General features: G+C 38.5%; 1 protein-coding gene across 3 annotated transcripts in view; it reads left to right on the plus strand.

The window, feature by feature from the left end:
- The window catches only part of LOC106485331 (protein FAM169B-like), a 41,120-nt gene that overhangs the window by 17,109 nt on the left and 9,704 nt on the right, over positions 1-14,307 (plus strand). For all 3 annotated transcript variants that reach the window (XM_067305278.1, XM_067305279.1, XM_013943663.2), the window contains exons 4-5: positions 6,507-6,592; positions 8,194-8,368. In XM_067305278.1, the coding sequence (XP_067161379.1) occupies positions 6,507-6,592; positions 8,194-8,368 (261 nt within the window). The remainder of the gene's footprint in view (positions 1-6,506; positions 6,593-8,193; positions 8,369-14,307) is intronic.

Raw genomic sequence — 14,307 nt, forward strand, 5'->3', positions numbered from 1 at the left:
ATAGTTTTTGGAGCAACTACAATGAAGACATGAACTATGCATTGACCCATTGTGCTATATATCACTTAGATAATCTTCCAGAACACATGAAGCCTTGACTCTATAATCTGTTAAACTCTAAGCCCCCAAATGTGGCAGCACACTAATGAGCTCTGTCACCAGAACCACAGCTGACTTTTTTAATGAAAAGATAAGCTATAAATTATGCTCAGAAGAAGTTTACAGCCAGTATTTTTAATAATGCAACAAAGACAAGGCTAACAAGTTTAGAACTCTAGGTTCAGTTCTTAGAGTGGCAGGTTATGATCTTACACCCCTCAAACAGGCACTGTTAGTGTAACTAAGTATTCATTTGTTATTCAGTCCAAACCCTGCAACCAGGAAATTTCTTCATAAGAACAAAAACCAGATTAAAATCATCTGTGGTTGAAGGTGAACTCTGCGGAGTTTTCCAGCTCCTTTCACATACGCTTTCAATTGACAGCTCACTAATGGGCTGTGATTCACATAGTTGAAGGTGGGAGAACTTTCCAAGATACAAGTGTAGTCTTTAGACTACAGTTTCCGGTCCCTTTAAAACTATTGAAATAGAAGTACTTTCCTGACATTAATTTATATATCACATTAACATTTTTATGAAGAGGCACTGGTGTGATAAAGGAAAGAAGCATGTACACCAGAGGCCATAATTGCACTGTGATTGCAGTTGTGCATACTTACTGACTTATATTCAAAGGAATGTAGTTAAAAACAGCATTAAGTTAGTTTAGTTTGCTCAAGAGGAATGGTGATATGTAATAACTACAGTGTGAATATAAAGAATCATTGAAAATATGCAGGTGAAAGCAATGCATTTAGCACAAATCTTCAGTTTTATAGTCTGATAGTAGTAGGAACAACATATATTAGAGATACATATACACAAAGGAAAAAGATTTACCAAAAGGAACAAGTCACACATGATTTAGTCTCCATTGTGGACTTATGAGAGTTATCTACATTCAAAGCTTAAACCTAGCAAAATAAGCTGCTTCTTATATTTTAAGCAACAAACTGAATTACTGCTGTAAACCCCTTGCAAACCTTTAGTTTGCTTCACTGGCCCGTCATCACAGAAAGAGTCCCACAGAGATCAACAAGCCTAAGTATTTAAGTAAGGCCTGCATCATCTGGCTTTTAGTATTGCCTTTTGAAAGTATGATTTAAGGTTTTTTCCTGGAAGTGCTCTGTTTCTGGATTTTACATGCTATAAGCTTGGGGCCAACGTTAGTAGATGTGGAAGATATGATTCCTATGTGCATCAGACTTTTTTTTTTTTTTTTAAACTAGATGAATTTTAATAATTTTTCATTAGTTCTGTGAAGTCTGCTGGGGTTTGTGTGTGTGAGTATGTATGTAGAGGTATATATATTTTACATATTTTATCCAAATATTTTTCCCACAGTTTAACAGATTTGGAATTGACTCTTAGGGCAGCAGGCTGTGTCATGTGGCAAGTCCATCTGGATTTGCTTACCTGTCTGACCTTTCATTCTGACCAGTGAACAGATTAAATAGTTTGAAAACAAATTTCTTCAGGGAAAGCACTATTTATTAATTCACTCACCATTAATTAAGCACATGGGCAAAGACTTAAAATACTGAATGGTTTGTAGGATTCTTTTTACTCACTTAAACTTTACTGTTTTCTTGTGAGCTGTGGTTTCATCCATCTGGGAAGAGACTAATAATTTTGCAGTAGCTGACCTCTTTGCCTCTTTCTCTTGTGCTCTCTGGATGTGTCTGTGTTTGAGTTTCAGTTCACATCGGGAGTGCTCTTAGAAGCAAATTTCCTGATTGTCCCGATATACTGTGCTTTGGTTCATATTATGGAGCAGTCTCAGTGTATGTGAACTGAATTGCTTTTGGCTGAAATGAAACTAGAAGATCTACTCCAGAAGCACACTGATGTGCCCCAACCGCTAATGGGCTTTCAGTTTTCATCACTAGGCTAGAACTTGTGAATATCAGGTTCTCTGCACCAGCTGTTTTGCTCTGCAAATTCACTTTTGTTAGTCTTGCTAATGCAGACATGGCCACTGATGTTTCCTCTTGCAATTCACTCAGACCTTTTAGAAGTCCAGGATGTTACACTGGTTTATATCTTGACGTTGTCTTGCTTTGGAAAAACTGATGCTTCTCCATTCTGCATCTTTTCTCCTCCATCCTCCCTAATCTGTGAGCTACCTAAGTAAGTGGACCTCAGAATACACTGGGGGAGAGATGCTTTGCTGAGAAGTGACTGGAGGTAGAGTAGAAGATGCAACTAGTAAGAGTTGGGTAGGACGTATTTAGATGTGTGGTCTCAGGTCCTGTTGTGGGTAGTGGAGCAGAGAGAAGCAGTGGAACCCATCTTGATTGGTCCTGCCACATCTTGCAGGTTGCTTTGAGGCTATATCCAACTGACACGGGGTTTCTTCTGTTTCCTTTGTTTTTGTAGCTATAATAGATAATTATTACATATATAGATAAACCAATTTATATAATGCTTAAATATAATAACCACAGTAATATGCTTATTTTCCCACAGTTCCCAAAGCAGATGATGTCAATCTAACTATTTATGTTTGAAATTCTGATACTTTAGACTCTGGAAAAGTTTGAATTTTGAAAATTTGAATAAATCCGAACAGTCTAGATACAAGTTTGCCTGTGAAGAGCTCTAAGGTTTCATTCTTGGACATAGGTTAAAGAGGCATTGATTGCAACCCTGAGATTTATATCTGATCATCTTGATCAGATGGATTGTCCAGAAGCGATGCTTAGCTTGTGGTCTGAAATGACCTGCGTGTTGCAAAGAGCAAATGAATGTGGCAGCTTTTCCATAGGACTTGGTCTTGGTTGGGAACATTTTTAATTTATTTGTGATGGGCTGAGTGTTCTGTTACTGTATCTGTACAGATATTTTTATGAGAATGTAAATTGTGTTGTAAGGGCTTACAGAGCATAGCATGGGTGATTAACATCTTTATAACACTAAATAAACATACCCTATTGTGGCATTTTCTGTATGCTGTATATAATAATTTACAATAACTGCTAGATGCTATGGAACATTTATCACAAGACATTTGCAACAAATCATTGAGTAAAACTTGAATTGTTGAAGAAAATGTAATTGGTTGCAGGAAAGATATCTATCTTAGATACTTGAATGGCTGCCATTACTGCAGCATCTGCGTGCCTCCTAAGCTTTAATGTATTTATTTCCATAAGACTCTTAAGAGAGAGAAAAATGCTCTTATTCAATTTTAAATATAGGGAACTGGGACACACAGCTACTCAGGGTATGTAGGCATCGCAAAATGCAGTTTAATGTAGTATCTCTGAGCTTGCTCAGTTATCAGAGGTGACCTGGGCATGGCTGCATGGAATTTCTTGTTGGGGTAATTTACTATTCTCCTTCCAAGGTGGAAATGTGGCAAAAGTGACCTATAATCTGACGTGTGGCATCAATCTGAAATACTTCCAAAATTAAGGAGAAAATAATGTCAGAAGAACTGGTAGATCTGGTATTTAGTAGACAAGCTCAAATTACATCTTTTACACCTTTTATGTATAGTACTACCTTTGATTTAGATTGTGACTGAGGGATGGGTTTCAGCAATTTAGATGAAGACTGAAGAGGAAAAAATACCAAGCTGGACATCGCTCTAATTTTTCTGCTTTACTCCCAACTGCAGAATCCTGATGCACACATTTCATTCGAGTAGCTTCACTCCGGTATAGGCGTGTTTGGCCAGCATGGCATAGGAAGTAAAAATATAATCCAGACCTGGGTTGGGAAGGAATACATTTGCCCAGCAAAGGGAAGCATTTCATAATCACAATTGCAGTGTGTTTAGAGCCTCATACAGTTCAGTGTTGTTCAGTACTTTTTTTCCGAATGCCCATGGTGGTATAGAATCATATGCTTCACAAGCTCTCAGCATCTTGCAGCACTCTGAATACGTTTGCCTGATGCAAGTGATCCAAGTACTGAGGTTTAGCAAGCTAGTGCTTCCAGGGCGAGCCACATGACTGAGCGTGTATATACTCCAGTAACTGTGGACTGAAATGTGTTGGTCTTAGCCATTTCACCTAGTCTTGCAATTGCGATGGCCTGGGGGCGTGTACATCATGATTAACAGGGTTCAGGTGATGTGTATAACTTAGTGAAAGTCAATAACTTTATCTTTTTGATCAGGTGAACATAACCTTATGTCTTGGAAAGAATAATAAGGCTGGGAAAGGAGAGTGAAGGAACATGTGCTCTCACAAAACATGTTTGCGTTTGAAATAGTATTCCTCAGAGTTGATTATAAAATGAAAATGAGAATGTGGGGAAGCATGAATGGGTTTAACTGTGAACCAGATGTTGACTTGAGAAATGATAACAAAAAGCAAAGTACATATGTTTGTGTGAAATCTGGAGAAATGTTTTTTCTTCAAGGAAGGCATCTGTATAGATAAGGTTGCTCAAGTAATGTGATGTGACAGTTGCTATGTCAACTAGTGTTCTCCCCCCCACACATTTAAATTATTGAATAGCACAGTAACTGCGCTATAAAAGTAGCTCCTTAGAACATGGCTATGCATCCTCCTCTTTTCATCAAAGCTTTTTCAAACTTCTCTGACCTTTACTATGTGCATCGTATGTGCCTGGACGATGTGCCAAATCTCTGTGCAACTCCCATTGAAGTCACCATTTGGCCCGTTATGTCCCCTTTGTCTGACTCAGCTCCCTTTGTAGCTGCATGTTTCATGGATGTGTAATGGAGCAGTGGCTGCTTGCACTTGAAAGCAGAGCGAAGGGATTGAGGGAACAGATTGAATCCATCACAAAAAGAGTATGAAACTCCCATGCAAGTGCATAATATTTAATGAATTGGATCTGGGGCTATAAACAGGCATCTGCCCTTGCGTGCAATACTTTCTTCACTGTTAATCCAGTACACAAAATGTAACACTTTTTGGCACATGCTTTAATAATTTATTAAAAATATAAGTTAGCTAAGCAGAATCTCCAGCCTGAAAGCCAGTGGGAACTGGTAAAGGTTGAAGCAAAAAGGGAAGCTAACCTGTGCACATTAGAAACATTTGTATAACCTGAGGCTAAAACAGGTAAATGATGAATCCTATTAAAGCTGTTTCACTTGCTTGTGCGTAAATTTGTCTCTAGCTGGTAGATGGCTTTTAACTTTCTCATGTTTGTCTGTAGTTGGATAGCTTAGAGAACCAGTAGACAGTGTACACTGTTAGGACTTGAGATGTTTGAACTCCATCCTGTTCTTTGCAGCATACTTCCTATATTATATTTGATCTCTTTGTCTAAAAAAGGGAAAGCGAGCTGCCCTATTTAAAGGTAGTAAATATATCAGTGTTCTTGAGCACTCCTGAAATTGTGGCCATGTAGGTTCTGTAGGTGGATGTCACCACTGTACAGATAATAAAAGGTCTTTTTGCTGAAATGTTTGCTGCTTGATGTGTCAGTGATCATAAAAGACTTAATATCTGTCTTTATTTTAAAAACTAATCTAAATCTTTAAAAACTAATACCCTTTGAACTGCCCCCGTGCTAAAACTTTTCTTTCTGTTCAGTGCTTGCGAGCAATTTCAGTCTTACTGTTGCTACTTTGATCTTTCTCCTGTAAATCTAATGGCAGGAATGAATTCTGTAGACAAACTTAAGGGAGTTGGTTTTTAAATACTTGCTTCTGCATATGTGAAGAATTCAGGAAGGGTGGGAAGAAGTGGAGTGCAAGTTCTGCATAGCGCTTACACAAGTGCAAGTATATTTATACCTAAATAATGTATAGGCTTGTAATAAACTTTTGCTTCAAGGCAAAGTTTACCTTACATATCTGTGCATATGTCTGCCCTCTGTGGATGGAAACATCTGTCCATGTATTTGAACTGTACTGAATATCTGTCCATGCAGAAATTTTAGGATCTGCACTCTAAAGGTACAGATATATAGAAATTCCATCATATAGGCAGTCAAAAAGGTGTTTGATGAAGTGGATATGAAAACTTTGAGGCTTGACTTGCATGGGCGCAAATGTGGGTATGTATGCATGCATGTGTACAGCTGAAGGTCTCAAAGAAACTTCAAAAATGTAACCGTCAGTTAATTTTTAACTTCCAGAGAGTGTTCTCTGTCCCAAATGCCACTCAGTCATCCTGTGGAACTATACAGATATCATGCAGGAAGTGCTTTATTCATATGGCACAGAGGTTGTCATACCAAAGTCACATCAATTCATAAGAAAAATTGCTTTCACTTGATGCTCCATTCAGTATTTAAAGTTGGATATCAAGGGACACGGAGATGAAATGGAAACATTGCCATTGTTCTGCTGTCTCAGCAAATCAAACTGAAGTCAGCTGGAGGGGGAAGTGGGTGTGAGCTTGCTTGTGGAAGGGTGTAGAGCCAGATAAGTATTTATCTGCAGCTGATGTGTTCCCCTATCTTTTTCTTCTTGTAGTTTTGGCAGTTTATTTGAACCAGTCTTGGTGGCCTGTTGAAGATGTAGTAAAGACAGCTGATCCTTCTAGAGATGGGCTAATTTCGGTAAGGATGCTATTTTAAACGTTTGCCTTTACCCTGGAGCTAGAACAATCGTATGTAATTCTCTCTGGACACCCTTAGCTTGTGTTTTACAATCTGTGGGATCTGGGGTACGTGGCTCACCAAGTACTTTAAATGTCTCCCATTGCACAGTGACATGCACATTCACCTTCTCTAAACAATTTTCTGCATGCAATTTATGATTCGTCTGTGGGATTTATTCTGTGTTTTTACTTTGCCCTCATTGCCAGGTAAAGAAATAATCAGATAAACAGAATTATTTCTTCACATTAGTGCTGCTTGACTGACTGTCTGATGGGAGGTGTTACCACCCTTTGGAACAATGTCGTATCTAGCTATTTACAAAAATTTTGTCTTGGACAGTGTTTATATTGTGCTTATTTTATTGAACTGTTATTTAATAGATTTTAAATCTGTAATTCTTTTTCAAAATAAATAATCTTAATAGGATATAACTATTTTTTCATGGGTGAATAATTTGAGAGATTCTGGTAACCTTAAATTTAATCTGTTTTCAACTAAGAAATCAGTTGCCTACTGTGTGTGGGTTTTCTGTTGCCATGAGGCTATTAAGTCAGTCCTATTTCCTACCCAGCCCTCTGTGTCCAGCCTTGGTCCTTAATGATTCTTTTCATTTATTATCTTTCCCTAATATCTGTCATACATCAAGTTTAAAATCCTTTCTTCACTGAATTAAATAGGCTTTCTGTGTGTAACTGAACTGGAGGGATTTTGAGCTACAAATTCTTGCAAGGTAGAACTTGGGGCAGAAACACAGTCTTTCAGCCAATTTTCAAGCATCTGCTATATCTACAGAGGATGAAAAAATACCAAAACCCAGAAAACTTGCCGTTTCTAGCTTATTGCTAAGAGTTGCGTCATCATTATTTGTGAAAACTCTCATTTTCTTTTTCTGCATTCCTGAAAAGGGTGTTGGCACCACTTTTTTGTCTTGCTGACCAGTATTATCTTGTTGTTCCCTTGTATTTTTCCATCTGCCTGTCCTGTTGGTTATCTAAAAAGAAGCACTGTCTAAAAGCTAATTGTTCCTGTTGTTATGCATAGATTATAAGCTATTTGGGACAGAGACTGTTTTTATTCTCTGTTTTGTGTAGTGTCTAGCTCAGTAAGGTCCTGGCCCATACCTAGGATTCTTTGATGCTGTAGCAAGAGAGATAGTAGTGAAGAGGTGGTCAGGATAATACAGTGAATCCTCTCTGTATTTCTCTTTTGGGTCATGTTAGATTGCCTTGATCCTATTTCCAACTCTGCCTCTCGCTGTGACTAGGCAAGAGACTTTTCCTGGTGCTTTAATATTCCCCTCTGTGACAACAGGAAATACGGCAGGCTTTATAAATTATTAGTAGATTATTCTATGCCCTCTGGATGAAGGATGGAACAGTAGAAAAAATTATTTGTATTATCCTGTCTGGACCAATTCATGAGATATTTTCCCCAAGTTATGTGTATACGTTCCCTGACCACTTCCTTCCCAGCCCATTTAATTTTGAAGTCTTTCATGAAAGGCAAAATACTATTCTTTGCTTCATTTGTCTTTGGTCTGTTTTTGTTTGTTCTCTAAGGTCCAGACGTTTGGAGAAAGGATTGTCCTCTTTGTTCTGAACTACATTATTTTTGGAATGCTGGAAGGGAGTTCAGCTAATGATGCATTCTTTCTACCTCACTCTGCCACTGAGTGTGCCAAGATACTCTGGAGAGATGGTGAGGCTGTTGCCTTTTATACAGTCAAGATGAAAGGTAAGGTCATTTTAGAGACACATTCCCATTGGCTCCTGATAGCTAGAAATGTAATGCTTTTGTTTGTCTTTCAGCATAAATAATCCTGGCTCTTATTTACATTTTTATATTGAATTTCTCTCAGAATGAATCTGGGGAACAAACCTTCCCAGAATTTGGAAGCCATCCATATTACTTTCATTTAAACATGATGTCTCCAAGTTCTATTCTCAGCTATACTGAGTGATCTGAGGTACTGGTTTATTCAAATAAAATATGTTTTAATGCAGCCAAGTAAAAGGTCATACATCTAGGAACAAAGAATGCAGAGCCTACCGATAGAATGGAGGACTGTATCCTGGAAAGAATGATATCTGAAAAAAGGTGTACAGTTCACATTGCAAAAACAGTGTATCAGGAGTGGCTGGTGGCAAGAAATGGTAATATCCTTGGATGTGTAAGGAACAGTTGCTAGGTTATGCAGAGGAAGGTGTATGTCCTGGATCAGTCCTGGAATGCTTTATCTAGTTGTGGTACTCCCATTTTAGAAGGATGATGATGATTGATTGATTTCATCATTAATTGATTAACTGGCATAGAAAAGAATGAAAATGTACTTGATGCTTTAGGGATGCTTGCCAGCATAAGCCTTAGTAAAGGTGTTTTTTTTTTAATTGAGAGTTTGTATTAATGCAGATATATTGCTATTAGCCAGTCCAGTGTAGAACATTAGAATAACTACAGATTTGCAATTGAGTACATACCTTTATTCAGGAGCTGGTTACCTCTCTGTGTTTAAGATTCATAGGTGTCATCTTGAACACTAGCAGCTTAAACGCAGAGAAGTTGATATCTTTGGAGTAAATGTATTGCTTAAGTCAACAATCAGAAACCATCTGTCATAAAAGGGGAGGAGAAGAAAGAGGTTGAGAGCTGTGTAGATGTGGATTGCTTTCGATTCCAGAGGACAGTTTCAAGTTGCCATCCCTGGTAGAGTCTTAAAGGGCAGCAGCACTAAGAGATGTTCTGCTTTTCTGCTACCTTGGGATGCATAAGCTCCTTATTCACACTGAGGTGTGGCTTGTACTCCACTGTGTTGGTACAGTGCTACTGTACAATCAGTGATGAATCATGTCTTAGCCTATTAATAAGGAATCTTGTCTATATCTGTGAATATGCTGATGAGCTCTTTTATAATTGGGAAACACTTCTATTACCATCATACATTTTCCTTAAGGCCATAAATATTTCTGAGCAAAGATTTTGGAGAGAAATGCTTGTATGGGCTGTAATGATTCATGCTTCAGTAAAATAAATTTGCACAGTAGTCTGTTATGGGTGGAGTATTAGCCAAGCTGAACCAGTTTCTGTGTAAATTGAGAGTCACAGTTTGATTTTAAACCAGATCCACATAAAATACAGATTCTTTGAGTCCAGCTTTGTCAGCATCTGTCTTTTGTTGCTGGTGCTTTTTTCTCTGGGCAGCTATATTTATTAGTTTTTGGCTTGTGTCACAAAATAGTGCAGACATTTGCCAAAGCCTTTTTGGGAAGCTTGAAACTGATTGTTTTTGCCTCTTTTTGCTGTATGTATTTAGAAAATATTTCCTTTCTGAGGTTCTGTGATTGCAATTTCATACCGACCATGCTCTGGCTGATCCTATTCTCTGTGCATTATATAACATGCGTGGATTTATTAGGCCCAAAACAAGCTCAGCTAAATATCTTCCCTTGTAAGTCATATTTCACAAAGTTTCTTTAGATTTTTTTTAAACCTTTCTTTTCTAGCCTAATGTAATTTTTTTCCTTCTACTGTCCTGGTCAGAACATTTAGGAGGGGCAGCTTTAAGTACAGGACATTATATGATGCTGGATCTCTTGTTACGACTTCTGGTGCTAGGAAGAAATGATCTTCTGTGCCCACCATGAGATCATGATTCTCTTTATTTCTCTGCTGTGCAATTACCTGGCCATTCTCCATGGTTTTATTTTCTTCACTAGGTAGTTGAGACTCATGCTTATGGTGTATTCAACTCTGTATATTTCTCATCTGTGAATTTTCCATTATCCACAGTATGACAAAAAAGCATGCTTCAGTGGAGCCAAATAAGCCAGAACAGATCTGTGAAGCGTGGCTATTTCAAACATGAATCATCCAGGTGAATCACAGAAACAGGTGACCAAGGAGGAGAGAGTTTGTTCTATCTTTGCTACGGATTTAGTTTGCCCTTATGCAAACTGAATGTTCACATGGAATTCAGTGATTCTAGTTAACCAGCTTGGCAATGCTGTGAAGTCTTTCCTATTTGCCAGTTATGTGCAAAAGTGGTGGTCTGTGCAAAGTGAACTTGATAATGTTGGTCTGGTTCCACACATCTGTCCATCTTATAAACGTCCTTAACTGGGTCTCCTTTAGTAGTCTTGGTAGAGAGGGACAGGCGGTGCTGAGCACCTGCCTTGCTCAGAGACACGGTAACTGCAAGCCAAGTTTTTGAGACAGTTTGGCAACTACTGACACTGGCTACCCTGCACCTGTTATGTAGATAAACAGAAGACTCATTCTTCAAGACTATCACCTTTCATGAGCATTAGACACCTTTATTAAAACAAAATTTATTCACGACTACACAGATCATCACCCTAACCTCTCTGGTATGTGCTTAGTCCTGTCCAATGGCAGGCATGCAGCATTTACCACTGGGTGCACTAAAGATTGATGAGACATACTAAGCCACTAATGAGGCTGATAAGATACTTTGTCACGTGCCAAGATAAATGTCTCCAATTTTATCGATGTCAGCAGCTTCCATATTAGGCAGCTGAGGAGTTCAGACCTCACTGAATGTAGCTACTTAAAGGTGAAATGGAAAATGACAGAGTTTCTTGTCCTCTGAGACATGTTTGCTTTAACCTCTGCACCTTTCTTTGCAGCCAGCAACCTGCAACACTTCAAATATTTTGTGGAAGACAAAACTAAGACTTTTCAATAGATGCTTTGGTTTCTAGATCTGTTTTATATTTCTTTTAAATATTCCTTTCATTTGTTTTTTTCTTTTGACATGCTTTAAACTTGTGTGAAAACCTCAAAAAGAATGTGTTTTGTGTAGTGGATTAATGACTACAGTTATTGACAAGATTTTTTGTGCAGTGAGACCTTATAATTCCATAAAAATTTTTTTTCTATATAATGAGGATTAGTAATCATTGAAGATGGATTTCTACTGCCTTCACATTAATGTGCAGTAGTTGGGAGATTGTAGAAGATTCATCATTAAGATAAATCAGTAAGGATGCTATAAGCCAGGAGTGTCTTTGTCCTTTTAAAATAAAACAGAATAAAAAACCCTTTTGATATACAGATAAAAGACCTCAGCTCTTCTACTCTTACAAATTATTGTTTCTGTTACACGTAAGAGCTACCAAGTCATGGGCCAAGATCTTTTGTGGTACAAAGAGCAAACGAGTCAGAACGCCAAAGTTGGTCCCTTCCGAAGTTTCCTGTGTTCTTTCTGTCAAACACAGTAAAAGAGTGGAGAAAGACAGTATTTTCTGTGGTGTGAGTTAAACCAGCCTTAATGTGTACCGGGCCTCTGAGAAGGCTTTAAAACATGGAGTTGAACCAGGAGTAAATGCATTTTTGGCTTCTCATTCATTCTTTGCAGATGTTCCACAAATCACACTTTGGGAACACCTGATCACAGAATAATCTAAAATGAAGTAAAGTAGGCAGCAAAACAGCCCTGACCCCCTCTCTGCTTTTCGGCTACCCCAGACCTTTGTAAAAGCATAGCTGATGGAGGTGGCTGCTGCTGCAGTGGAAAGTAGATGTATCTGGGGATGCTGTTTGGGGAGGGACATATGCTGTCCATTCTCCCTTCCCATCCCTCAGTCCCAATGGCACCATAAGCTACAAGCCTAATTTTGCAGTGCTCTTCTGTTTGCTGACGGTTTTGCCCTTTTCTGTGGACAAGACCAGCACAAGTCCAGCCCTGTTGCCCTGTGAGACGCCTTGAGCCAGATCTGATTTTGGGAGGGAAGAGACGAATTCTTTCCCTCACTGTATTTTTCTGTTAACAAAATGTGACACAACCTTGTGGGCTGTTTATTGAAATGGAATAGTTAACATTTACATAGGTAACACTGGAGTGCTTCAGAAATGATAGTATATTTTATTTAAGACGGTCTTTGGAAGTGGTTGCCCAAGTTGAAAACCATTTCCCACCATTCTTCTTTACAAGCTTTTGCAGACTTCTTTTACTAATTTGGTGGTTTAAATGGTTTTCTCTAGAAATAGATCCCAAAAGAGGCTATATACTTTTATTTTCAACTGATTATGTACATTTTTTCTAGAAAAAAATGAAATCAGAATTGAAACTAACCTGACTGACAGTTAGCTAAAATCTTGTTGGATAATTGCTTTTTTCTCCGTCTGTTTTCCAGCAATAATATTTTTAATATGCATTTCTGAAGCAGATTGAAGGTTCTGGCTGTAATAAAAATTAAATGACTACATACCAGTCAAGACATGAATTCATTTGATTTTATTGAAGTCAGAACCTTTGTTCCCCTTCTCACATACAAACTCACACAATGGGTTGACCTTGGGTTCTATTCAGCAGAAGTATTCCCCACCCTTTACACAAGCACTTAGCCTGCAGAAGGCCTGTCCAAACCTGTGTGTGCCAAGCCAGCTCGTTCAGCAGGGAAGCTGTCAGTATGCATGACCATGTTTTGTTTGGGGCCTTTGGATGTGGGGACAGGGTTGGGTTTTTTTCTGGTTTGTGGCTGTTTGGGAATGCTAATGGCTGTCTGCTTTCCTGCCCTTGTAATATCTGTTTACCATTTTGCTGGCTCATAAGTTGGTCATTTGGCACTCATGACCTAACCAAACAGATCAAAGGCTTTCAAAGGGCAGACTGCATAAATACTTCCATCTCCATAGCCAATGCCCTGATTTTTGCTGTCTCCTCCCTCGCCCCAAAACTTAGACTGTTCGTGTGTTTCAGCAGTGAAACAAACCTCTAAACAGAATGCACAAGAGCCTAGTGGTCAGCTCTGGGCCACCAGATATGATAACCTCTTTGCTATTGCATGGGACCTAGAGGCAAAATGTCCTTTGTTCCAAAGGCTTATTTGTTTGTTTATTTTATTTCAAATGGCTCTTGGCTATGACTTTTCTAATATGTTTCCCATGGACAAGGTGAAGAATGGCTTCATGGTTTCTTTATTTACAATGCCTTTAGACTTTGCAAGTCTTTGTCTTCTTCTCAACACAAAATTAGGAGAACAGACATAAATCACTTAGCTCCTGGGATTGCTGCACAACAGTCTTATAAGGATTTATAGGAGACAGACTGTATGAGATAGTAATAAACTTATAAGGACACATGCAGGAATTCTTAAAGCTTGACTTCATGAGGAAAAGTTTGTCCCGTTCCTAGAATGTATGGTGCAACACTGCTGGAATCTAACATTTCTGCTGGGCTGGTGGCTAACAATGGGGCTGGTGATATACTCAATTTCTTGGCTAATGAAAAAAGAATAACTACCCATCATGTGTTACAAATATTGAAAGGTTATAAACATCACCACAAACCATCCTTTTCCAACCATGTGCTTGAACATGTGTTTGAAGTTGAGCATGTACTTTGATTAAGCAGGTCTGGACCAAGCCTAGATGTGAGTGGAATGGTTATATAGCTACGTCCTCTGTCATATGGCTGGGGATATGTGACATGGATTCTTGCGAAGTGGAGAGCTACAGCCTTGACAAATTAGTTTCTAGACTTAAATGTATTCATGTGTGTTTTGCTGAATTTGTATGCCAGGAAAGAGAGTGTTCAGTCAGACCCTGCAGCTATCAGCAAGAGGTACTAGGTACCATCTCAAGGAACAGAAATAGACCTCCATTTAAGATAGCTATGTGGATGTGATAAAAAGAAAATAGGTCATAATAAAATA

The sequence above is a fragment of the Apteryx mantelli genome, chromosome 15 (assembly GCF_036417845.1).
Source record: "Apteryx mantelli isolate bAptMan1 chromosome 15, bAptMan1.hap1, whole genome shotgun sequence".
NCBI lineage: Eukaryota > Metazoa > Chordata > Aves > Apterygiformes > Apterygidae > Apteryx > Apteryx mantelli.